The following is a 27,967-nucleotide window of genomic DNA, read 5'->3' as shown; positions in this document are numbered from 1 at the left end:
TGTGGTTTGTAAGTACAGGTAGATAAAGCTGTGGTAAACCCATTCAGTCATGAAGACTCTGGAGTTGAAGGACTGTTCATCTCAGCCCTTTTTCCCCTGCCCCAGAGTGTCAGTCAAGCTGAGAACACACCCAAAGCACCTGTGGCTTATCATGAAATGAGGTTTAGAGTCAGATTGTGCTCAAGGCGAGCAAATCCATCTAGTAAAAGCAAAACCTAAGGGAGAATTAAAATCCATCATTGCCTTAATCTGAAAAGGTCTCATGATATAACGTTCACTTCATGTACCTGCAGAATGATTTCAATAGGGTTCATCACTTTACTCTCTGATATGAATGATGAATGAAGATATGAATTACTGTATTGAAAATGCAATATGATGGATTGGCTCAAAGCAACTCATAAACTGTACTTGAATACAATTTTTATATCAACAATCAGGAAATATGTAAAAGTGATTCATGCAAACGTATGAAGCCATTTCATAAAGCATTTCAAGGGCAGAGCATCACAAGAAATCTCATGTGCATGCTCTTAACTTCATCAATCTCACTTGATACAACATTTTGATATTTACAAGTGGTAACTGTCTAAATGTATGTATAAGGATTACTTTGCATGGCTATTTAAACATATCATCCACTTTGGATACGAGCTGTCATCTTAATCAATTGTCCATACACTACTGTATACTTTATGTGTGGTGTCTGTCTATGCGCTGCAGTCCCCTCCTTCCCTGTTGGTCTTACCTGTGGTGGACCTGATGGTGGAGGTGACAGTGGAGGAGGTCAAGGTGGGGATGCAGTCATCATCCTGGGAGTAGCCAGCCTGGATGGCCCTCAGGTAGCTGTGGCTCCGTGTCCGGAAACAGCCGGGCAGGTCCAGAGCCTCCACAGCCTGGGATTCCACCTCACTGAACACCGACTCACATACTGACTCAAACTGACCGTTTATATCCGTCTCACTCACCTGCAGGAGAGAACAACAGGGAGAGAAAGGTTCAATTCACATTTTTCAATTTTCTTTTCGTTTTTGCCGTCGTGGGAAAACTTAATTGGTTGTTTACAAAGTTTGGAGTTGTGCTCTTTTCTTCCACTTAATAGAAAAGTGTTTGCTTGAAATGGGTGTCAACTAATTGCCAGGAGAGCAAATGTTTGAAAAGGATAGCGTCTGCAGAGAGGTAAACAAAATTGTATTGTTCAAATTCGGGTTTAATTTGAACATTTTCTTGATACGTAATTGCTTTGTGAAATGCCAAGCCTATGAGTTGCTCAGCAGGACAATGTTCTTTGCTTGTTGTTGTTTTTCTCGGTTTCTTCAGTTTGTCGCAGTAGCTCACATTATGCATTCCGTAAGCTAGATCTATGATGACATTTTTAAAGGATTGGAGGAATTCAAGGTCACATTCTGTAGTGGCATAGCATACTGTATGAGTGTTAGTTCCCCCTGGATCCCCTGAGAGAATGTGAGTCCTGACCTCGACAGAACCATTATTTGGCAATCTTATTATCCTCAGACAGATATGCATCTTGCGATTTAAAGATATCAATTTAGGGAAAATGAAATGGTCTGATTCTATCTCGCCATTGCTATTTGGCAATCTTTAAAATCAGAGATAAGGATCCTGTTCTATTGAAAGATGTATTATCTTGTAATAACCTCAGCAAGGTTCTGTGGAGGCAGAGATAGACCCAGGGAATTAGGGGGAGAGAGGTTGAGCTTTTAAGACTTGGGACAAATCAATACACCCCGACTTTAAGAGAGAGATTTAGATCTTAAATGAATATAAACCAGAGACATAACATACTCCATTTGGCTTGTACACATTAAAATGGATTTAATGTCTATTCTAAAATGCCCTTCTAGCCAATCAGAAACGAGTATTCAACAATGCCATGGTATAAGATCAACGTACCTGAATCTAAGGGAGGTTAAAGACAGCATTGAATAAAGGAAGAAAGAAAGAACGCGAAATCCAGGAGTCAGAGTCAGGGCAGATGGCCACCACGATATCTGACATAAGACAATGACAATATCCTGGACATATCATTGTTATAGGCCAGAGACTCACCTGGCTGACCTGGCTAACACAGCTGGCCTGGCTGAGAGTGCTGACCGCCCGCATGTAGCTCTGGTTCCTGGAGCGGAACTGGGCTGCTGGGAGAGGTGGCTGCTGGGAGTTGTAGTTGGTGGAGGGCTCCAGGGCCATGCTGGGGTGGTGGGGGTGTATGTCTCTTGAGGCCTGCAAGTGGTAGTTCTGACTGAATGGAGAGAGAGCGCGAGAGAGAAACGACAGAGAGAGAGACAGCGACAGAGACAAACACAGAGAGAAATAAAGACAATAGTCATCAAGTTGCCGTAGAAATGAGCTTAATAGTTTGACTAATTAAACAAGTCATTTGACACAGTTGTTAAAAAGGAGGAAAAAACAGAAGTGTTTTTAACTTCATGGCAGACATCCTCTGGGCGAACTGAACTTCAGACTGAGACTGATTATGACATTGCATTCCACAGGAGAGGTGTATCTTCCTCACCCCACTAAACCATTGCTGTGCTCAACAATGTCCTCGAAATTGCAATTCGATTTGCTATTGTGCTGAAACATTCAATCAATGCTTGAAGATTAGGTAAATGCTAATTAGGAGCTAGTTAGCAAGCAGAGCAAGAATTTCTGAGAGAGCAGGAGAGTCAGCCAGGTCAATTAAATGTGCTTCCCCAGAAGGGCAACATAGCCTTTACTCACAGAGTCAGAGAGAGGTTGGACTAGAACTGCTAGCATTTTCAACCAGAAATGACATGTTAAGTGCAAAGAGACAGATGGAGGAAGAGATGGAAAGAGAACAGGTAGGTGAAGAAAGCATAGGAATACAAAATAAGTACACCTAATGTCAGATAGGGACGAGAAAAGCAGTTTTCTAGACTTTGTGTAAAGGAAGAAAAATTTGTATTTTTTAGTGTGACTAAAGCCAGTGTGATTAAAATCCTGCCACTCCCTCAAGAACTGTCAGAGATGGACCTAATACATGTACAGTATACAGCGTTCATAGACTATATCAATCATTCACACGCTGTATGGCAGGTTATCCCTGAGTGAGACGACATCCAGAGATGAGCCTAGGAAACAAGCGGATTCAGGTGCAAGAGGCTCAGTTAACTTCTTCGAGATAGGGGGCGCTCTTTTAATTTTTGGATAAAAAACGTTCCCGTTTTAAACAAGATATTTTGTCACGAAAAGATGCTCGACTATGCATGTAATTGACAGCTTTGGAAAGAAAAAACTCTGACGTTTCCAAAACTGCAAAGATATTATCTGTGAGTGCCCCAGAACTAATGCTACAGGCGAAACCAAGATGAAGTTTCATACAGGAAATGCCCCAGATTCTGAAGGCGCTGTGTTCCAATGTCTCCTTATATGGCTGTGAATGCGCCAGGAATGAGCCTGCCCTTTCTGTCGTTTCCCCAAAGTGTCTGCAGCATTGTGACGTATTTGTAGGCATATCATTGGAAGATTGACCATAAGAGACTACATTTACCAGGTGTCCGCCCGGTGTCCTGCGTCGAAATTATTGCGTAATCTCCAGGTCCATGCGCATTCCATTTCTTCAGAGGAGAAACTAAACTGCCACGAATGACTTTTTATCGAATAGATATGTGAAAAACACCTTGAGGATTGATTCTAAACAATGTTTGCCATGTTACTGTCGATATTATGGAGTTAATTTGGAAAAAAGTTTTGTTTTTTTTCTTACCCAAACGTGATGAAGAAAACAGAGCGATTTGTCTACACAAATAATCTTTTTGTAAAAACTGAACATTTGCTATCTAACTGAGAGTCTCCTCATTGAAAACATCTGAAGTTCTTCAAAGATAAATGATTTTATTTGAATGCTTTTCTTGTTTTTGTGAAAATGTTGCATGCTGAATGCTAGGCTAAATGCTATGCTAGGCTATCAATACTCTTACACAAATGCTTGTTTAGCTATGGTTCAAAAGCATATTTTGAAAATCTGAGATGACAGTGTTGTTAACAAAAGGCTAAGCTTGAGAGCAAATATATTTATTTCATTTCATTTGCGATTTTCATGAATAGTTAACGTTGCGTTATGGTTATGAGCTTGAGGCTGTATTCACGATCCCGGATCCGGGATTGATAGAATCAAGAGGTTAAACTTACTAATATACTATTAAAAACAGAGATTAGTCACTGGTCAAGACCAGCTACCACTGATACATTGAGTTAAAGACTGAACCAAATCCGTGCTGTCAATATAGCTAAGAGCCCATGTAGGTTAGACAGAGCCTTCGTTGTGTTCTACGATGCTATATGGCTTGGCGGCATGGCAAGAGAAATAGGAGATTGGCCTGGCTGACTTGTCATCGACTAGGAGTGAGTGTTTGCTGTACAAGGTGTCCATATTGAGTCTGTCAGCGGGGCTCAGTGCCAGCTGGCTTTTCAGCCTGACCACCGCAACATGGCAGCACCAGAGAGTGAGAGCGAGGGGGGGGGGGGGGTTGAGAAAGAGAGGGAGAACACTGTGCTTGTACTCACCTTAAGTCTGCAGCAAAATTGGTGATGTAGTTCCGCACGTCACTGTTCATTTTATCCACCCGGTAAGAGCTGTGGGCAGAGAAGAAGCAATGTTACTAAGTCCACTGCTGGGGGGGAGTCAATCGATGCGGGTGGGACTGAGATCACGGTGCAACGTCAATGGATTCTGATTGAATTGGTATGTTTGTGGAGACATCAAATGTTTGCCTGTGATGTTCACCAAAGTCCAGCAAACATTAGGGTGATACAAGTACATGTTTATGGACAACCTGACCACCGTAACTGCAACTAATGGTATTAATGGTCATGTGGAAGATGGTAAAAGGTGCATACTGAGAGAGTGGTGTCAGTAAATGGTGTTTCATGGCAGACAGTACCTCATGTTATTGGGAAAGTGAAAGCTGGATACCTAGTCAATTGCACAACTGAAAGCATTCAACTGAAATGTGTCTTCCGCATTTAACCCCACCCCTCTGAATCAGAGAGGTGCAGGAAGGGGGCGCTGCCTTAATCGACATCCACGTCTTCCACGTCCGGGGAACAGTGGGTTAACTGCCATGCTCAGCGGCCGAACTATTGCCCGGTGTCTGTCTGTATAACACACAGATAGACACACTAGACATCATGGGGGTATTATCCAATTATGATGACTTTTAGCTTGAACGCAAGGTGTACACAGTTGTACGATTCAAAAACAAAATTAGTCTTAAGAAGATCATCAGCAATGATAAGTAGGCCATGGCTCATTTACGCATGAAGTGTAAAACGCACTCAGTTAAAATACAGAGGATCTCGTCTTAAATAAAAATAGTAATTTTCCTACGGCAGATTAATTGTGCGTAACTGAGGAGTAAAATACAACTTAAAGTCCCAGCCATGAACAATGAAAGCAGCTCCAGCTTTTAGCTGACAACATCAGATGAAAAACGCAGCACATTGACTGACGGAGATAATGTACATTACTTCACCCATCCCCACAGCTACGGTGTAGAAATGACTAGTATAGTCGACAGGGCTGAGACAATCTGCTTCACAAAAAGGCGACCCTTTATTTTTTTTACCCCTGTACATTTGCCTTTAATGTCTCTAACTGTTGCTAATGCACTACCCATTGGTGGCAATTATGAAACTATGATACGATGTGAATCTCTACCTCACTTTCTCTGCCTGCCTTTCATGCTGGCTGTGACCTTATGTATTCAGAGAGAGAGAGAGAGAGAGAGAGAGAGAGAGAGAGAGAGAGAGAGAGAGAGAGAGAGAGAGAGAGAGAGAGAGAGAGAGAGAGAGAGCAATAGGCACACACTAGGCATTATAACTTCTGGGAAGTGTGTCTGCTCTATAACAGGAAGGACAGCATCCCAGACAACCAGAACTAACAGCAAAGCCCAATAGAAAATAACCACTGTCTGACTGTTTACTGTCAGTGGGACTGAAGATAATGAGTAGTGAAGTTTAGCCTCATCCCGGAAGGGGTCAGGAGGGGGTCAGGAGACAGTAAGGAAGACAGAGGGACCTACAAATGGGTTTAAGCCACATTATAAATCCATTATAATCATCAGCATCTAATTATGATAAGCCATTATCATCATCATCATCCCCATCATGAACATACAGTAGGAGAGAGAAATAAATAGCAGGTACATGGCAAAGAATATATAAGGCAATGTTTACATGACCCCTTTTCAAACAGACCCTTGTTTACCACTATTTTTAAGAACCATTCACACAGACCGGAAATGTCACACCCTGACCATAGAGAGCCCTAGGTTCTCTATGGTGTCGTTGGTCAGGGAGTGACAAGGGGGGTGTTCTAGCTCAATATTTCTATGTTGGTATTTTGTATGGTTCCCAATTAGAGGCAGCTGGTAATCTTTGCCTCTAATTGGGGATCATATTTAGGTAGCCATTTTTCCCCACCTGTGTTTATGGGATATTGTTTTGTGTTTGTGCACCACTATTTTCACATTTTGTTATTGGTTTATTGTTTAAAGTTTCACCGTAATAAAGATGTGGATCTTCAATCACGCTGTGCCTTGGTCTGCTCATTACGATGATCGTGACAGGAAACCTGTATTTTGGTTACAGGGTCTGGGAAAATGCATGAATCATGACTAGGTCTTTTGGTGGGTTTTAATTGACTATGTTTTTGTTTTTTTACCCTTACCCCTTTCAGATATTCCAGAAAGCTGGTATAAAAAAAGCAGCCATGGTTAAATAGTGGGACTTTGGTCTATGTATTCACTGTAGACTACCCGCATGTTAGTGTTCCAGTTTTGGGCTACCTGGTTCTAGCCAGGCTGAAGAATTCTGCCTGTAGAGGCCGTATCCTGGTTAAAAGCGTTGGGCCAGTAACCGAAAGATCGCTGGTTCGAATCCCTGACCAGATTAGGTGAAAAATGTGTTAATGTGCCCTTGAGCAAGGCACTTAACCCGAACTCCTCCTGTAAGTGACTAAAATGTCTGAAAGGGATATTATAGTCCATAATGACTGTATCCTTAAAGGCAACAATGACTTAACTATGAGGGAAAGTACCACACATATCTACTGTATATAGTAGAAATCTTATGGGAACAGCTCAACAAACAATGAATCAGTGTCTCAAACAGCAACTAATTAATGGAATGGGATTTCACTCCGACAATGAGATGTGAGAAACAAGTATGATACACAATCCGAATGACTATTTGCCTTATGTCACATCAGTAACTGACAAATGCTTCACGCATGTTCATTTTAATTCATTACGAATGCTACTTAACAGGCTAATCATAATTTGGAGAAAAAAAGTTATTTTAAAACCTGCCTCAAATAGCTGGGATTGATTTCGCTTGGTGTAGATCTCCCCCCCAGCCCCCCCCCATTCCCAATGAGAAGGCAGCCATTAGAGAAAGTGTGCCTCTCTCCAATGAGTGAGCAGTGCTTCTCTGCTCCTCTATCAAACGCTATGTGTACCATGCCTGATTGACTCATTAACTTATCCTGCTATGCAGTGATGCTTTATTTAAATGCCTTTCCAGTCATCAGCACCAATAATACATCCCTTAAATGAGTTTGGCTAGTCCCTTGTATCGCGGCGTGAAATCCGATACAAATTACATTAATTTATTATGAATTAAAATGACCATCAACGTCAGTCCCCTCTTGTGGTGGGGCGTTTCAGCTGAATGGCCTAGAGACAGGCTTGTTGATGGTGATGGATTCTTCATTGGTGAGAAAGTGGATAAAGAGCCACCCTGTCAGCTATGAGAGGGACGTGACACAAACCAAAGGCTGTTCTCACTTTAACACAATTAGCTACAGGAACCTCTGCCGTCAAATTTACACCCACCGCGACCCAGAGGAAGAGGAAATTGCTTCAAGTGGGAACAGAAATAAAACCTTGCTCACACACGTGACTCAAATCCAATCCAATTCAGTCCAAACAAGCAGTGAGCCATGATATTATAAGAGCTTTCATGTCAGGTGCCACTCAGCAGTGCCACTCATATCGTGTGCCACTCATATCAGCAGTGCCACTCATATCAGCATTACTACTCAGATAAGCAGTACTACTCAGATCAGCAGTACTACTCAGATCAGCATTACTACTCAGATCAGCAGTACTACTCAGATCAGCATTACTACTCAGATCAGCATTACTACTCAGATCAGCATTACTACTCAGATCAGCATTACTACTCAGATCAGCATTACTACTCAGATCAGCAGTACTACTCAGATCAGCAGTACTACTCAGATAAGCAGTACTACTCAGATCAGCAGTACTACTCAGATAAGATCACTCAGATCAGTACTACTCAGATCAGCAGTACCACTCAGATCAGCATTACTACTCAGATAAGCAGTACTACTCAGATCAGCAGTACTACTCAGATCAGCATTACTACTCAGATAAGCAGTACTACTCAGATCAGCAGTACTACTCAGATCAGCAGTACTACTCAGATCAGCAGTACCACTCAGATCAGCATTACTACTCAGATAAGCAGTACTACTCAGATCAGCAGTACTACTCAGATCAGCATTACTACTCAGATAAGCAGTACCACTCAGATCAGCAGTACTACTCAGATAAGCAGTACTACTCAGATCAGCAGTACTACTCAGATCAGCATTACTACTCAGATAAGCAGTACCACTCAGATCAGCAGTACTACTCAGATCAGCATTACTACTCAGATAAGCAGTACTACTCAGATCAGCAGTACCACTCAGATCAGCAGTACCACTCAGATCAGCATTACACTCAGATCAGCATTACTACTCAGATCAGCAGTACCACTCAGATCAGAGCAAAAGTATGGCACAAGCCAGGGTTTAAAACAACTAATATATAAAGTCTCTTTTGAGTTCCTAAGTAGTCCAAATTAACATGCACAATTCAAAGGGAAATTAGTAGGGCCAGGAGTTTTACTGACCATGTGACCTTACCAGGAAAACTCTGGGCCTCAAGGTCAGCCTGTCACACCCTGATCTGTTTCACCTGTCCTTGTGATTGTCTCCACCCCCTCCAGGTGTTGCTTATTTTCCCTGGTGTATTTATCCCTGTGTTTCCTGTCTCTCTGTGCCAGTTCGTCTTGTATGTTCAAGTCAACCAGTGTGGTTTTTTTCTGTGTGCCTTCTCTTCTACTAGTCCTCCCAGTTTTGACCTTGGCCTGTTTCTGGACCCCATTCCCGCCTGCCTGACCATTCTGCCTTCCCTGACCTCAAGCCTGCCTGACCATTCTGCCTGCCCTGACCTCAAGCCTGCCTGCCATTCTGTACCTCTGGATCGCTGAACTGGTTTTGACCTTTCGCCTGTCCACAACTATTCTCTTGCCTAGCAATTTTGGATTGTTAATAAACATCTTGGACTCTAACCATCTGCTTCCTGTGCCTGCATCTGGGTCTCTCCTTGTGTCCTTTTACTGCCAAAACTACTGGGCATAGAGGTGAGGCTCAAACTTCAATAGCTGCAATAGGCGCCACAGACAGGCAATACCGGAGCAGTCCTGACGTGTCACAGGAAGACAAATGGTAAGACAAAGCGAATACTATTCAGTCATGAATGAAAGGCCTCCACAGCAGGCATTCTTCAGCCTGGCCTGAACCAGGTAGCCCAACACTGCAACGCTAACCAGGTAGCCCAACACTGCAATGCTAACCAGGTAGCCCAACACTGCAACGCTAACCAGGGAGCCCAACACTGTCAACAGTGAATACAGGAGGAACTTCAACTGTCTCCATACTTGTGTTGTCAATGGACTCTGAGGCAGGCCGGGCAACATAAAATGATCCATATAGATATTCCTCTTTCACTAAGAGCAGCAGGCTCCTGCACTAACTGCTGAGAGAGGCATTATCCAGAGAGACCCTCGGAGCATAATACGTGTAATGGATATCTGCTGCTCCATCCTCTAAATCACTCCCTTTTTAGTGTCTTTCTTAATGGAGTGTAAATGGTTAGTACCCAAATCCCAAAACCGTGTTGTTTTCATCGCTACTGGTTTTGGATCATAGGCTGATGAAGGGCATTAGCAAAGCCACTCAGCGACGTATACACCCACAGAGGACTTTTAAACCGTTCAGAATTCATTTCAACTTATCAGACAAAATAATAATAATCCTTTGCCAAAAAAAAAACACCCAAAAAAGCAGTGTAAATGAAATGTAATTAACACCCCAGAATCCTGGGTAACTCATTTTAGTTGTGTCAGGCTGACAGTGGTGTGAGTGTTATAAGGGATAGTGTTTGCTCCACTTTGCTGTGATGTCAGTATTTTCCAGGAAAAAGCCTTGCTGTACCCTAACGGTAATTTAGCAACCTGTGTTGAATGGTAATGAGTAGAGCTGCTGCAGTATGCAGGGTTTGGGGAGGAGAGAAACACCAGTCACACAGAGCGAGGTAGGCTACTATCATGACTGTCATAAGTGGATCAAGACCAACATAGAGCTGATGCCGCAGTACAGCAGGGATACCACGAGCGCGGTAGAAATGAATAGAGATGCATAGAATCTCCATGACAAGAATTACAACGGGCACGTTTGCATTTACCTATGGCAATAGGTTTCGCACCGTATTAACAACACAACTTTGACATGTTACATCAATCTCTATACGGGCACTTTTGCTGTTAAATTTAAGGGTGTCAATCAAATGACCAAGAAGAAATATAGAATTTTTGGTATGCCAAAATATCACCGACAAAACATTCCTCCTTTCCAAAATGAAGACTGTGCCTGCACAAAGCAGCCTGTTATGCGAGTGCCAAGAAAATAATTCATCTAATGGAGACCTGTACATTGATAGTCCAGCACATGTCAGTCACGGTGTCGTATTGACTGACACAGGACAATAGAATAGGCAGACAGGAATATGAGGTTCTGAAAGTGCTGGTCTGGGAGGAGGGTTTTATAATGGAACATTAATAAAATGGACTCCTGAACTCTCCTGTTATTACTGTTTCCATATTCAACCGTGAACAAAGAGAGACGAGTGGCCTTTGAGGAAGAATGAAAGTGTGCTTGCACTGGCAGACAGTGGCGCGACATTAACAATTACATCAGGGAAAGATGGACTCGCCAAGTACAATTTAATGTATTTATGTCTGATATAATGCTAAAATTAAAAACGCAATAAAGAATAAACTATAGCTGTGGCTCAGAGAATAGTGACTTTCTCATACTGCACTGACACAATGAAGAACACCTTTTATTCAAGACAAAACTCTAAAACCATTTACACTGAAAGTCTAAGGGAGATGGATTTTACACTAAGATCCACCTTTGAACTACCACAGGATTTCATAAAATGACTACGTTTTTATTGCAATATAACTCTGCCACTGCTCTGCGACCTAAATTGACAAGGATATGAATGATATATGAGAGTGCCCCAGGGGTTAGGGTGAGGAAGTGCGGTAACAAGGAAATGGGAGAAACACTGGGCAAACACAGCAGCCATTGACAATGACAATTACCAAACCATACAAGGACAAGAAACAGCCCAAAAAATACTACCGTTTACAATAGAATACTACAGTACTTACTATAGAATTACATAGTAAATTGTAGTATACTGTAGATTATTCTACATACTGTAGTACTTACTATGAAATTTTGTAGTATACTGTAGAATATTAAAGTAAATACTGAAGTATTATCTACAAAAAAATATTACAGTAATGTCCGCTAAAACACTACAGTCCAGGGCCTCCCAAGTGGTGCAGCAGTCTAAGGCAATGCATCACAGTGTTGCAGCATCACTACAGCCTTGGGTTTGATCCCAGGCTGTACCACAACTGGCCGTGCCTGGGAATCCCATAGGGCGGCGCACAATTTGCGCAGCGTCGTCTGGGTTAGGGGAGGGTCTGGCTGGGTGGGCTTTACTTGGCTCATCGCACTCTAGCGACTCCTTGTGGCGGGCCGTAAGCCTGCAAACTGACCTCAGTCATCAATTGAGCAGTGTTTCATCCGGCACATTGGTGCAGCTGGCTTCCGGGGTTAAGCGAGCGGGTGTTAAGAAGCAGCGCGACCTTTGCCTCTCCCGAGCCCGTTGGGGAGTTGCAACAAGGAGACAAGATTGTAATTGGATATCACGAAAAGGGGGGCAAAAATTAAATCAAATATAACACTACAGTCCGCAAAAACACTACACTTTTTGAAACTATAGTAAATTATACAGTATTTCATTTCCATATACCTTGTCCATTCCCCTCCCCCATATACCAATTTGTGCCACCCATAAGTGAGAAACCTACATGCCAAGTATAGACCATATTGTGTTCTATGCAGGTTATAGAATATATTATTACCGGTTCAGACCCCAGTCCTACCAACAGGTTATGGAAAATTTGCTCGTATTTCTCCAGTAGGTTTCCTGAAGGAGATAGCCACCACTTTATGTCAAAGATAATAAAACAAAAACACTATAGTAAATACTACAGTAATGTCTGCAAAAACACTATAATAAACACTACAGTATACTACAATCTGAGAAAACACTACAATAAATAATGCAGAATAGTACAGTCTGCAAAAACACTACACTAAATACTACAGTATACAATCTGCACTATATTAATTACCATAGAAAATATTATAGTTTTCTTTTACTATAGTATTTATACTATAGTTAACAGTAAATACTACAGTAAAAAGTACTGTAAAGTCCGCAAAAACATTTTAGTGAATACCATAGTTTTCCATAATAATACGATATTATACCATAGTATACTATAGTATTTTTTCATGTAGAAGTAGACACAGATAAAATAACCCGTGTGCCCCTTTAAACACTATGTGTAACTAATTCAAGGCTCTAAAACTATTCTGAAACCAGATTTGTAATGGGGAGACATTTCTATGGAAATAACAACATTGGATCATTTTGGTTTTACTTTACCTCACTGACTTTAATGTAAAGAAAAAGAGAACGAGAATATGCGGTTTTATAATCCAACAACGACATTGCCTTCCAACAGAGTATGTAAAAAGGCAAACAACAGCATTCTTGCCCCCCTTATTGAATCATCTATCTAGGATATGTTTTTGCTTGAGCCATTGTTAGTGTGTTAGAATTTTGCTCGTCTCATCCAATGGACAAGTATTGTAATCTAATTTCATGTTAATCTGCTGCATTTGTTCTAATGTCATGCCATTATCATCCTAACCTCGTTTCTGTGATTGTGTCTGCATCATGGCCTATCTAATCCATTCCAGCATTCATTCATTTTATACCCCCAGTGCACACACTTAACAAAGCTTTATAAACAATGACACTAAAAACGTTTTGCTATAGAAATTAAATCTGATTAATTTATTTGGTATTTCTACAAGTTCTAGAACGTGCCCTTATTAACCACAGACCTGGGATCAAATCTTTGGCATTACCTGTGTAATGGGGGTCAGTGTGCTGCAAACTGCTTAGCTTCCCCCAATGTCTGACTGCCCCATACTGGGCTCAAACCAGTGATCGTCTGCTTTGCAACATATGTGACCGCCCTCCTTGACAACGTTCCAACAGGTTGAGGCACCCAAAAGGGACCGATTTGGATGGCTCCATCCGTGACATTTCAAGCTAGCTGTGGAGTGATCTTACGGCATGTTCTTAACTCAGTTCCACATGCTAGGATACTTTACATGGCCTACCTCTGGGAGTCTAGGAGTGGTCTCTGCATGACAGACTTGACCAGGGCGTCTGGCCGGACTGTCTTCACGGGGGAGGTCTTGGGGCTGGAGTCAGACTCTCCACTCTCCTCATCACCCATGGCTTTGACATAACTGCTGCTCCTCATCCTCCGACAGGGGATCTCATCGTCCTTACCTCCCCCTGGGTAACCACTCCACTCATCCTGAGGTACCTGGGGGGGGGGGGATAGAGAGAGGGTTAGAGAGAAGAGTTGGGTACCCTGTAACAGAAGTAGTAAGATTGTAGAAGATACTGTAATGTAATTATGTTATGAGTACTACAGATACACAGGTTTACCTCAAAGTTTATTTGCCCCCACTTGCAGTAACATGTACTTACCTACATGGTACAGTATTTACTGTAGGTAGGTACAGTTTATCTTTAAACTGTGGATATTGTTACATAGACCTGAAAACAGTTAGCCATTAGCTGTTTGGTTTTGGTATGTCAGGAGAGTTGTTGTTTTCTCAATGTGGGTATTGGCTCAGCCGTAGTGTAAAGCAGACTGTCCTCGATCATGTTTATTGGTAAAATGAAGGTAGTGAGAGTGGGATCATAGAGGATCAAGCTGAATAGGAGATTCCTCCACAGTCACATTTAACCACAGCTCAGGCAAAGATAGGTACAGTACATCACTTGTAATATTCTGTTATCATTCTCTCTCTATAGCTAGTAAGACATTTGCAGCTGAGACAAGACTCTTGCAAGGCATCATCCCCATTGGCAAGATGTTTTCTGACTCAGACTTGTTCCCTCGACTGCAATCTGTTCCCAGATTGAGACTCAAAGCGCCCACGTGCAGTGTGATTGTGCTGTGTTTACCCAAGGTTGCATTACACATCATAAGGCTCTTCAATATTGAATGTGAGAGCAGCATCAGAGATGTGGTGTCTCCTTGCCTTCAGAGTGTTACATGTTGCATGATAAACCACAGCAGAGCAGCGGCAACACTGTTTGACATTTCTGTCGGATGGTTTACTTACTGATGCAAGACGTCTATGAGCAGTAAATAAACCAAGCAAGAGAACTGTTCTAGTTCAATTGAATAAAGTAGAATTGGGTTTAATTCAATATAATTACTTCAAAAATATACAGAGTAATTGAGGGTCTATTTGTTACGAAAATCCCTTCTGGAATTCAAAAGATCAAACTAAAATCCTAAGCCTAACACAAAGGTATCATATTCTGGTGTTCTGTTTGTATAATGGCACTTGTTGAAAGGTTGTGGAAACTATTTGAAGCTGCTGGACAAATGTCTAGGGGTTAATTCAATCGAACTGATGACATCATGCTGTTTACAAACTCATTTAAATATCACAGGCTCGTTAAATAAAGAAGCTACCACTAAAGTCTCTCTCTCTCTTCCTCTCTCCGGGCTCTATTTTCGGCTGGCACAAAGGAGGTGCAAGTGTCATACGCACGTTAGTTAGCAATTTCGTCTGGCACTGACATTTTCCAGCCCTAACACCAGGTTCGGTAATTTACCTGTCGAACATCAGCTCGCTTGCACTGAGGTGGGAGGGGTGGCAATATTTGAGGTTTGTCCTTAAAAACAAGCGCAAAAGTAACGTTGTGCAGCACTAATGGGCCATTTTACAGTGCTAATGGGCCATTTTACAGTGCTGATGGGCCATTTTACAGTGCTGATGGGCCATTTTACAGCGCTAATTGGCCATTTTAAGACCCACAAAAAGCAGGTCTTAAAGGTAACGCAGTTGATAAAGGCATGGATTTAGAGAGCGGAAGCGCAGCCTATCCAGCCATGAAGTACAGTGCCCATGGAAGGAGAGATGTGCTTTTTGTGCCGGTGAATCTCGTATTTAGAAATAAATATATGAATGGTTTCCCCCCATTTCATTTAACTTATTAGAAAGATGCACCGTCCATTGGCAAATTCGTCTGCAAATATGATTTGTAAGATCGATCCATGATGTTTATAAAACATTACATTTGCGAGCAGTATAACGGTGAGTGGACATTCCCTCTTTCTCTTTATATTTTTGGTATTGTTAGGTTTGTTACAATAGAGCCCTCTCTGTCACAGTTTTGCTTTACTTCAAAAGTACAGCAGAGTTCAATTACCGCAAATACAACAGCCGATGCTCCAGTACCATTTGTCGGACGGTAGCAGAGTGAACAGTCCATGGCCTGGGTGGCTGGAGTGTTTGGCCTGGGTGGAGGGTCCTGGTGGCAGGGAGCTTGGCCCCAGTGATGTACTGGGCTGTCCGAACCACTTTCTGTAAGGCTTTGAGATGTATTTGCCATACCAAGCATTGATGCAGCCTGTCAAGATGCTCTCGATGGTGCAGCTGTAGAACCTTTTGAGGATCTGAAGGCCCATACCAAATATTGTCAGCCTCCTGAGGGGGAAGAGGCACCGCCGTGCCCTCTTCACGACTGTGTGTGGACCATGTTAAGTTCTTGTGGACGCCAAGTCACTTGAAGCTCTCGAACCACTCCACAACAGTCCCGTCAATGTGGATGGGGGTGTGCTCTCTCTTCCCTCTTTCTCCTATAGTTCACGAGCAGCTCTTTGGTCTTACTGATGTTGAGGGAGAGGCTGTTGTCCTGACACCACACTGCTAAGTCTCAAAATGAACCTCTATTTAACTTGGCAAGTCAGTTAAGAACAAATTCTTATTTTACAATGATGGCCTACCCCGGCCAAACCCTAACCCAGATGACGCTGGGCCAATTGTGCGCCGCCCTTTGGGACTCCCAAACATGGCCGGTTGTGATACAGCCTGTAATCGAACTAGGGTCTGTAGTGACACCTCTAGTACTGAGATGCAGTGCCTTAGACCGCTGCACTCGGGAGCCCTCTAGACGGACTCATTGTTGTCTGTGATCAGGCCTGCCACCGTTGTGTTATCAGCAAACTTGATGATGGTGCTGGAGTCATGCGTGGTCACGCAGTCGTGGGTGAACAGGGAGTACAGGATGGGTCTAAGCACACACCCCTGAGGAGTCCCAATGTTGAAAGTCAGTGGGCCGGCCCGTCACGAAGTCCAGGATTCAGTTGCAGAGGGAGGGGTTCAGTCCCAGGGTCCCTAGCTTGGTGATGAGCTTACCAATGATCTGACAGTAGAGAGCTGGCTGTAGTCAATAGGGCTTGTGTGTTGAAAGTCATAAGGCCTGTGGGTCCACAGCGCTCTATGGCAGAAATTCATAATATTATGATCCCAGAGTAAAGGGCTTGCAAAATGTGCCACGATGATGCCACACAAATAAGCAAAACTGGGCCACACACACATACCAAGGGAGAAATCATTTTATACCCTTCAGATGACACACACGCTTGCACGCACACACACACACAAACACACCAACACACACGTTTGTTGTACTATCCTTGTGTAGTCCAAACAATTTATTCCTAAAATAGCCTTTTTCCTTGTGGGAACCGGCAAAATGTCCCCACTTGTCTAAATTGTTCGTGTTTTACTACGCTTGTGAGGACGTCTGGTCCAAAACACACACACACACACACACACACACACACACACACACACACACACACACACACACACACACACACACACACACACACACACACACACACACACACACACACACACACACACACACACACACACACACACACACACACACACACACACACACACACACACACAAACATTGCACGCTCACCAGAGTCGATGGGTTAATTAAGTCTTCAAGGAGTTTGATATTTTTAGACGTCTAATTAAGGAAGGAGCGCCAGAGGACAGCCACACACTGTGGTGAGATTTGTTTAATTTGGGATTTGCTAATAAACTAGATACACGGGTGGATCCCCCCCTGTGTAGAGACAACGAACCAGACATCTCCGTGTCTCCCATCCTAATGAATACACACACATCACAGGGCTGTTTGCATGGAGGAAGAGAACATACAAATCTACACAGTCAAGGTCCAAATGGTTCATGCTGCTTGCAACAAGATAGAATATCCTAGAACGTGTACTTAGTTATCTATGGGCAGAATGTAATGAATTTACTCAAGTGAGGAGACCCACTACAAACTATACATGACGGCAAAACACGAGAGGCAGAAAAAGGACACATCCTAAGATGTACAGTAGCTACAGTCCCTCTCCTCTCCCAGACTATGTTTGGGCATTCACCTGTATGTGGCCTCAGGCCTCAGCCCTGATCCTGTCCTAATAGGATAAACTATACATTCCAGATTCTAGTCCAGTTCTCCAGATAATGTGTGAATGACCTGTGTATTTCCAGCCCTGCGCTCTCAGCCTTGCTCCTGCCCCATAGTCCTCCCCAGGGGAATGGGCTGTAGGCTGTAGGCCCTGCTGCTGCTCCTGCCCCATAGGCCTCCCCAGGGGGATGGGCTGTAGGCTGTAGGCCCTGCTGCTGCTCCTGCCCCATAGGCTTCCCCAGTGGGATGGGCTGTAGGCTGTAGGCTGTAGGCCCTGCTACTGCTCCTGCCCCATAGGCCTCCCCAGGGGGATGGGCTGTAGGCTGTAGGCCCTGCTGCTGCTCCTGCCCCATAGGCCTCCCCAGGGGGATGGGCTGTAGGCCGTAGGCCCTGCTGCTGCTCCTGCAGTGCATTTCATTGATTAACTCTGCAGCTCTGTTCCACTCAGGTCATCTCCCGCTAGGAACACAAGTCAGCGCCATTAAAACAGGACCCAGCCAGAGTAATAAGGGGGATAGACCTGGCTTCCCTGGCGCGACGTCGCTAAACAACTCAATCAGTGATAATCCCTCCCCGCTCCATCATGTCTTCAGAGAGGATTGTGGGAAGAGAATGATTCAGTGTGTTTTAGCGAGGGGTGTGGTCACCCCCACCGTTCTGACTCTCTCTCTCACACTACCTCACTTTACCTCTCTCTTTCTGTGTTTCTTGGTCTGGGTTATGTATAGCTGCATCATTCAGCTAATGTTCTTCTCTCCCATCATACGGTTGTTGGACTCCGTTGTCAGGGCAATGAAGGCTGGGGACTCTCTATACCTCACTACCTTCGAAAAAAACATAATAATCACATTTACACAAGTATTCAGACAGTACTTTTTTCACTCAGTACTTTGTTGAAGCACCTTTGGCAGAGATTACAGCCTTGAGTCTTCTTGGGTATGACACTACAAGCTTGGCACACCTGTATTTGGGGAATTTCTCCCATTCTTCGCTCCAAGTGGGCTGTCATGTTCCTTTTACTGAGTGGCCATCTGGCAACTATACCATATTGGCCTGATTGGTAGAGTGCTGCAGAGATGGTTGTCCTTCTGGAAGGTTCTCTCATCTCCACAGAGGGACTCTGGTTCTCTGTCAGAGTGACCATCAGGTTCTTGGTCACCTCCCTGACCAAGGCACCTCTCCACCGATTGCTCAGTTTGGCTGGGTGGCCAACTCTAGGATGAGTCTGGGTGGTTCCAAACTTCTTACATTTAAGAATGATAGAGGCCATTGTGCTCTTGGGGACCTTCAATGCTACCAAATTTTTTGGTACCCTTCCTGAGATCTTTGCCTCGACACAATCCTATCTTGGAGATCTACCAACAATTCCTTCAAACTGTCTTGGTTTTTGCTCTGACATGAACTGTGGGACTTTATATAGACAGGTGTGTGCCTTTCCAAACCATCAAGTTGTAGAAACATCACAAGGATGAACAATAGAAACAGGATGCACCTGAGCTCAATTTAGAGTCTCACAGCAAAGGGTCTGAATACTTATGTAAATAAGGTATTTCAGTTTTTGTATTTTTATAATTTTGCAAAAAAATTCTAAAAAACTGTTTTCGCTTTGTCATTAATGTGTGTAGAATGATGAGATTAATTTTTTAAAATTTTAGAACAAGATTGTAACGTAAAAAAATTTGGAAAAGGGGAAGGTGTCTGAATACTTTCTGAATGCACTTTATTATTTATTTATTTACCTATGCTCTCCTCTGAGTGTAAGGCTTTTGAGCGAGGCTATAGCCCATCTCTGGTGATGTGGGTTTATTGTGTCTGTCTGGTTCACTCTCACAGAGAGAGACTGTGGTTTCTGCAGTGCTGCAACTTTACTCTGCCTTTAATCACAGGCTTTCTCACTCTGAACCATCCACCTTTGGCAAGTTAACACGGCAGTTCATTGGTTTATTAAATCCTGCCGCATTGCCTTATCAGCGAAACTATCAAAGCCTAATCCTTGCTTTGTACTCTTCTGGAAGGAAAAGAGAGTTGTGTTAAATGGTGAAAGTGAATTAATCAAGGTTAAGACAAACCGTAAACAAAGATATTGTGTTGTGGCATTTTGGCCAAGCAGTGTGCCAAGAGCAGCAGTCGGTAGTAAATCTGTATCTTGGTCAGGTGAGCTGGTCACGTCCAGGGCTTAATTGCATTGTCACTGTCACCTTACTGCATCTAAATCAAACCTGCTGTTCCTCCCCAACAGGTACTAACGAGGGCCCCTGTGTGTGTTTGTGTGTGTGCGTGTGTGTGTGGGGGGTTCATAGCAGGGTAATTGGGACTAATTTGTGTAATCAGTCTGCCAGAGAGAGAGCGATGGTTGATGCCACATGATTCCCAACATTTGGAATTTCAGGAAGAAGCCAACTGTACTCTATCTCTGTCCTGTCCTATGCTCACTAACGAGCTGCAAAATCTGGATCCCTACAAATCAGCTGGGCTAGACAATCTGGACCCTCTCTTTCTAAAATAAAATGAAATTGTTGCAACCCCCATTACTAGCCTGTTCAACCTCTCTTTTGTATCGTCTGAAATCCCCAAAGATTGGAAAGCTGCCGCGGTTATCTCCCTCTTCAAAGGGGGAGACACTCTAGACTCAAACTTATAAACGAATATCCATCCTACCCTGCCTTTCTAAAATTTTCGAAAGCCAAGTTAACAAACAGATCACCGACCATTTCTAATCCCACCGTACCTTCTCCACTTTGCAATCTGGTTTCTGAGCTGGTCATTGGTGCACCTCAGCCACGCTCAAGGTCCTAAATGATATAATAACTGCCATCGGAAAAATAGAGTACTGTGCAGCCGTCTTCGTCGACCTGGCCAAGGCTTTAGACTCTGTCAATCACCGCATTCTTATCGGCAGACTCAAGTTTGCGAACGACACTACAGTGATAGGCTTGATTACCAACAGCGACGAGACGGCCTACAGGGAGGAGGTGAGGGCCCTCGGAGTGTGGTGTCAGGAAAATAACCTCACACTCAACGTCAACAAAACTAAGGAGATGATTGTGGACTTCAGGAAAAAGCAGAGGGAGCACCCCCCTATCCACATCGATGGGAAAGTAGTGGAGAGGGTAGTAAGTTTTAAGTTCCTCAGCATACACATCACAGACAAACTGAATTGGTCCACCCACACAGACAGCATCGTGAAGAAGGCGCAGCAGCGCCTCTTCAACCTCAGGAGGCTGAAGAAATTCAGCTTGTCACCAAAAGCACTCACAAACTTCTACAGATGCACAATCGAGAGCCTCCTGTTGGGCTGTATCACCGCCTAGTACGGAACTGCTCTGCCCACAACCGTAAGGCTCTCCAGAGGGTAGTGAGGTCTGCACAACGCATCACTGGGGGCAAACTACCTGCCCTCCTGGACACCTACACCACCCGATGTCACAGGAAGGCCATAAAGATCATCAAGGACAACAACCACCCGAGCCACTGCCTGTTCACCCTGCTATCATCCAGAAGGCGAGGTCAGTACAGGTGCATCAAAGCAGGGACTGAGAGACTGAAAAACATTTTCTATCTCAAGGCCATCAGACTGTTAAACAGCACCTCTAACATTGAGTGGCTGCTGCCAACACACTGACTCAACTCCAGCCACTTTAATAATGGGAATTGATGGAAAATGTATCACTAGCCACTTTAAACAATGCTACTTAATATAATGTTTACATACCCTACATAACTCATCTCATAGGTATATGTATATACTGTACTCTATATCATCTACTGCATCTTTATGTAATACATGTATCGTATCACTAGCCACTTTAAACTATGCCACTTTGTTTACATAACCTACATTACTCATCCCATATCTATATACTGTACTCAATACCATCTACTGCATCTTGCCTATGCCGTTCTGTACCATCACTCATTCATATATCTTTATGTACATATTCTTTATCCCTTTACACTTGTGTGTTTTAAGGTAGTAGTTTTGGAATTGTTAGGTTAGATTACTCGTTGGTTATTACTGCATTGTCGGAACTAGAAGCACAACATTTCGCTACACTCGCTTTAACATCTGCTAACCATGTGTATGTAACAAATAAATTAGATTTTGATTTGACTGCCTCGCCTGGTTCACCAACTACTTCTCAGATCGAGTTGAGTGTGTCAAATCGGAGGGTCTGTTGTCCGGACCTCTGGCAGTCTCTATGGGGGTACCACAGGGTTCAATTCTCAGGCAGACCCTTTTCTCTGTATACATCAATGATGTTGCTCTTGCTGTTGGTGATTCTCTGATCCACCTCTACGCAGATAACACCATTCTGCATACATCTTGCCCTTCTTTGGACACTATGCTAACAAACCTCCAAATGAGCTTCAATGCCATACAACACTCCTTCCTTAGTTTCCAACTGCTCTTAAACGCTAGTAAAACCAAATGCATGCTCTTCAACTGATCGCTGCCTGCACCCGCCCGACTAGCATCACTACTCTGGACGGTTCTGACTAAGAATATGTGGACAACTACAAATACCTAGGTGTCTGGTTAGCCTATAAACTCTCCTTCCAGACTCACATTAAGCATCTCCAATCCAAAATTCTAGAAAATCTAGAATTGGCTTCCTATTTCGCAACAAAGCCTCCTTCACTCATGCTGCCAAACATATCCTCGTAAAACTGATTATCCTACCGATCCTTGACTTCGGCGATGTCATTTACAAAACAGCCTCAAACTCTACTCAGCAAACTGGATGAAGTCTTTCATAGTGCCATCCGTTTTGCACATATACAGTACTACCCACCACTGCGACCTGTTGTTGGCTGGCCCTCACTACATATTCGTCGCCAAATCCACCGGCTCCAGGTCATCTATAAGTCTTTGCTAGGTAAAGCCCTGCCTTATCTCAGCTCACTGGTCACCATAGCAACACCCACCTGTAGCACGCGCTCCAGCAGGTATATTTCACTGGTCATCCCCAAAGCCAACACTTCCTTTGGTCGCCTTATTATTAATTTGAAGACATTGCTGTGACAGACAAAAGTAAATGTATTGTTGTGTTAGAAGATGGTACAGGTGTGGTATGGAGATCAAAGGAAGTTCACTTGAAGTTCACCTGAACACCACAAAGAAGCATTCAAACAATTAAAGGAAAAATACAAAGTGAGACGGCCACCAGCTAGCTGCACGTAGACAATGCAAACGGCAACCTCTTCCCGAGGACAACAGACTTTAACAGTGTGCTTTAGACCTGGGTGAAAGTAGATACAATTTTTTTCCCCCAGTATGGCATTTTAGTGTGTTACTATTTCCTTTCTTAAATGTCCTTTCTTACTTTGTAACTCTGCATTGTTGGGAAAGGGTTCGTAAGTAAGCATTTCACAGTACAGGCCACACCTGTTGTATTCGCTGCATGTGACAAATAACATTTGAGTTGATGTTCCTATATGTGAAAATGTGTGAAATAAATGTGTGGGCCTAGCAGTAAAGCCATGTCATTTATCTGTAAAAATGTTGTACCTTTAAATGTGGCACGAACACAACCTGGCATGTTGTTTTCATTGATTGTCAAACAAATCACTTGATAAGCAGGCTACCTGCGCATGTTCATCCACTCTAAAGTAATTCCAGCATCTAAAACAGTGCTCTTTGCACCTGTCATTTGATGAATGAAAAGGGGCATCTATTAAAATACCAAGAAGTGTAATGACATTCGTTGATTGTCATTAGGCAAACTTGTAGCCTGAATTGATTGTTGTATCCATTGGTGTCCGCGCATGTCTCGGTCCCGACTAGTGATCTCTACTTTCTCAAAATGTTTGTGTTCCCCTCGAACCACACTGCAGCATTTTGGTATACACCGCATTTTGGTATACACCACATTTTGGTATACACCACATTTTGGTATACACCACATTTTGGTATACACCACATTTTGGTATACACCACATTTTGGTATACACCACATTTTGGTATACACCACATTTTGGTATATACCACATTTTGGTATACACCACATTTTGGAGTTCATACCATCTGCTCTAAAGTCTATTTGCTCATTTCTCAAGTGGCTGCCAGATGGTATAATAGCAGTTTTCTTTCCATCTTTGTTTTAATTATAGAGACTTTTACCGGTACAACATACTGCCACTATCTCTTTTGCCAGTAGGCCTACACCGTACCGGACCGTACCGGCTTACTTCTCCCCTGGCTTTAAATGAGCATGCAACCTGCCTCATTCCAATGACTATTAAAAAAGAGACAAAGCTTTGGTTCAGTTATTCATTGAGTCTGGCAAGTCCACAAGACTAGCCTCCCACGCATAGGCCACATTCTGTTCCTAACACTGAAATAAAATAAAAACAAAACATAAATGTTACTTTCAAACCAAAACGGAATATAAACTAGTAAATCAAGTCTGCAAACTAACTGAAACTAAACCGAATTTATAATAAATGTTTTTGAAAAATTATTTGAAAAATAATTTAAAACACAAAACTATAATACCCTTGCCAGCACATCAAACCATAAGGAGTGCCACAAACACCTCACCTCCCACAACAGCAAACAACAACAACTATCTTTATAGGGAAAGGAAAACCAGATGCATAGTCAGTTGCACAACTGAATGCCTTCAACCGAAATGTGTCTTCCTCATTTAATCTATAGGATTGCACCCTAAAACCATAATAGGAAAACAAAGCAGAACAGCAACAGGATGTTGCCTAAAGTTATAGTAATGTTCTTCTGCCTGACTCACTGCTCCTGTTGATAAGGAAAGGGAGAGAGATAGAGACAGACAGTGAGACAGACAGCCAGTCAGCCAGCCAGAGACCAGAATAGTCTGTTTATTTCCCCCTGTCTCCCTGGTAGCTAGCTCACCTCTGAGAGAGGGTACCAATCCCCAGGGGAAATGCGTCACCCGTGGCCGATTGACAACCGAGACTCAAAATAGCCCTGCGGCAGAGAACCAATAGAATGGGCCAGGCTATTTATAGAACAACCAACGTGTTTATGGACGTTCAGACACCCCATTTAATGAACAGATGAAGAATACATTACCGTCTCCTATCATCATTGTCTCAGAGAGAGCTTAGTACACTTAGAGAGATAAGAGAGTAGAGGCCCCAACGTTGTTTGGAGTTCATCACCTTTAAAAGTGCTTTATGTACAGTTGCTTGGAATTAGTCACAGACCACATGCTCCTGTTTTTCTGTTTACGTCAGCTAATAGTCAGACACAATGCCGGACTCCCCATTAGAATGGTGGGTGGGTTGAGTAATGTACCTCTTGTCCATTTAAGACAGCATCTAACATTTCCACCACCTTCCACTTCATGGAGTGTCCCTGAGGAGTTTTTCGCTGAGTGTTGAGGAGTTCACGTGGTTTTACCTCCAGGCAGTAGCCCACTCAATGTTCCCTGAGATTGTCAGCAGATCATAGCTCATGGGTTGCATGTTTACTGTAAAACATGTACTTTTCATTGTCTTAAGAGCTTTGATATTGATTCATCATACACAAATACCATTGTTTGATATACATAGTTATTTCAGAGTACAGTTGGTAAGGGACTTGCCATTCCCAAGCAAATGGCCTACCCTTTACTACAACAATCCCAACATAAAACCCCTGGACCATCAACTACAAACATGCTGATTCCCATTGCATTGAATTGATCTTAATGCCGCTCACCACAATCCACCAGGGTTTCCCACCAAGCGGATCCTGGCCATGAACTAAGTGCTCTCACACACCGATACAGACCAACTGACAGCTTGGAGAAACAGCACGACAACAAGCTCAAATCGGCATTGATCCCGAGTCTTTTCTTTGCACTCCCGACTTGTCACTGGTGTCATTCATTGATACAGTAATTGATTTGCTCCCACTGTGCCGTCCCTTTCACTGCCACTACCCTGCTGATCCCCTGACAGGTGATTCATATCCTGGACAGGGAAATACAAGTGATTAAATCTCAGAACTATCAGAAGTCCAGCTGAGACAAACAACATCATAGTAACTGTCTGGACTCACTGTCAATTGAATATAAGCCGCTGATAGGATGGAAGGCCATGTTAACGGCAGGCTTACTGAGATGAGTGCTAATCAACGAGCCTCATTGTTTGCAGTGTTTCTGAGTGTTAGCATGTAGCCTAGCTGGTCTTCGGTTCTACACTGACTGCTAATGACAATAAATCATCTCTTCAGTAGCTTCACTGAATCAGCCTACCGGCGGACCTATGTCTGTCCGCACTGTACATATCTGTCTGCTTCTCTGCCAATCCCATCCATCTCTCTGCCTATCTATAACATTACTGTGGTTCCAGCAACATGGCTCCAGCAACGGACATATTAGGATTATACGAGTGACTCACCTGTAGATAGTGGCAGGGCCTGAGGTTGGGCTTGAGGTCTGTGGGCGTCATGGGTTTCTCCAGGTTTAGGGAAGACTTCCTGTAGGCCTCCTTGGCCTGGCTGACGGTCAGCGTTGACCAGGAGCTCCTCTTCATGAACTTCCCTTCAGGAGCCATGGCCACGCTCTCACACGCGGAACACTTCACATCGTTGTTGCTCTTGGAGGTCTTGAGCGACAGGTCCCCGTAGTGGCCGTGGACAGAGTCGGGGTAGCAGTGGCTGATGTGGTCCACCTGTTGGCGAGACATGACGCTGGGCGTCCGGTACGTACTGTCACTGTCCAGGTTATCGTCCGAGCTCCACCAGCCCGCCACCCCGGAGCGCTGCTTCCCACTGCTGTCTGATGACTTACGCTCTTTGCTCTTGCTGCGCTTGCTGTGTTTGTGGTGTCCATGGTGGTTGGGATGGTGGTGGTGGGAGCCTTCCCGGTGCGAGTCCCCCTTGGTGCCGTTCATCTTGGACGAGCCCTCCAGGGAGTGGGACTTGGTGAAGAGCTTCTGGACAGAGTGGACCAGGTGTCGGATCCTCCCGGGGCTCTCGTTGCGCTGCTCCGTGGTGGTGGTGTGCGTCTTCTGGTACTGCAGTGTGTGGAAGCCGTCGCGATGTAACGGAAGTTGCTTCTCAAACTGGTCCAGCAGGTTGGCCGGGATTCTGTTCATCTTACCGCTGCCGCCGTGCGACGAGCCACACTCATCTCGATCCCGTGATCCACCCCCACCACCTCCTCCACCACCACCACTGTCCCGTGACCCGCTGCCGTCGTGGTGGGAACTGTAATGCATCCTGGGAAAGGTGCTGCTGGAGATGGAGTGGTCCGTGTTGGCCATGGAGACGGAGACGGGCATCGCCATGCACTCAGAGTGGATGGAGCTATGGGGAGAGCAGCGACGGTGCTCCATGGGACAGCTCTCTGTGGGGCTGAGGAGGTAAGAGGGGGTGCGGGAGTCATGGTGGTCCAGGGAGTGTTCGCAGTCGGCCAGGCCGCAGGTGTGAGCCGAGGTGATCTGGAGCTGGCTGGGCCGCCCGCCCGATAGAGCCTTCATGTTCCTGGGTGGAGGAGGGGAGTTGCTTTCTTCATCGAAGTGCTGAGAGGGAGACCATGAATACTGCTGGTCTGTGTTTGTGTGTGTGTGTGTTTGTGTGTGTGTGTGTGTTTGTGTGAGAGAGAGAGCGAGAGAGAGAGAGAGAGAGAAAAGACACATTATCAAATAAGCCGCTTATCAAATGTCATTGTCACTACAGCAGCACATTGTCCTCAGTCACCCAGAACAACAAGGTGGAAAAAGAGAAAGTATGATCACAAAATGGCACAGTCCCACAGAGCTCAGGCCTCTTATTCCCAACTCCCTCCCTCCCCTGTCTGTCTGTCTGTTGGTGCCAGGCTGCGAGGCGAGGGAAGGTGAGGGGGACAGGTAGCAGCTAGCATTGCCATTTATCCAAGGCAAAGAGAAATAATAGCCTATCATTCTGGAGCGGCGATGTCATCCGTCAAAGCCCTGACGAGAGCGCTTTGAGGTGCATCTGTGCACGGCCCCCACCGCGGCCGCATCACTAGATTAAAACCACATTCTCTTTGATCTGTCACCAAAGGCGGACATCCCAGCCCACCTCGCCACCGCATTCAACTTAACCAGAGGAAAGCTTTTCTCTATTTAGACAACCCAACACCATTATTTCACTCTAATTGCAC

The 27,967-nt window shown here is 44.1% G+C and overlaps 1 protein-coding gene across 1 annotated transcript in view; it reads right to left on the bottom strand.

The window, feature by feature from the left end:
• The window catches only part of LOC124045228 (disks large-associated protein 2-like), a 48,583-nt gene extending 21,197 nt beyond the window's left edge, over positions 1–27,386 (bottom strand). Inside the window, exons 1-4 of the mRNA XM_046364501.1 lie at positions 26,238–27,386; positions 13,679–13,890; positions 2,080–2,260; positions 749–968 (exon numbers count right to left, since the gene is read on the bottom strand). Coding sequence (XP_046220457.1) covers positions 749–968; positions 2,080–2,260; positions 13,679–13,890; positions 26,238–27,320 — 1,696 coding nt within the window. The 5' untranslated portion in view covers positions 27,321–27,386. The remainder of the gene's footprint in view (positions 1–748; positions 969–2,079; positions 2,261–13,678; positions 13,891–26,237) is intronic.
• Positions 27,387–27,967: the final 581 nt, after the last annotated feature.

Source organism: Oncorhynchus gorbuscha, linkage group LG10 (genome assembly GCF_021184085.1).
Source record: "Oncorhynchus gorbuscha isolate QuinsamMale2020 ecotype Even-year linkage group LG10, OgorEven_v1.0, whole genome shotgun sequence".
Lineage (NCBI taxonomy): Eukaryota > Metazoa > Chordata > Actinopteri > Salmoniformes > Salmonidae > Oncorhynchus > Oncorhynchus gorbuscha.
The sequence above is the reverse complement of the archived record's forward strand: the minus strand, read 5'-3'. Positions and strand labels throughout refer to the sequence as shown.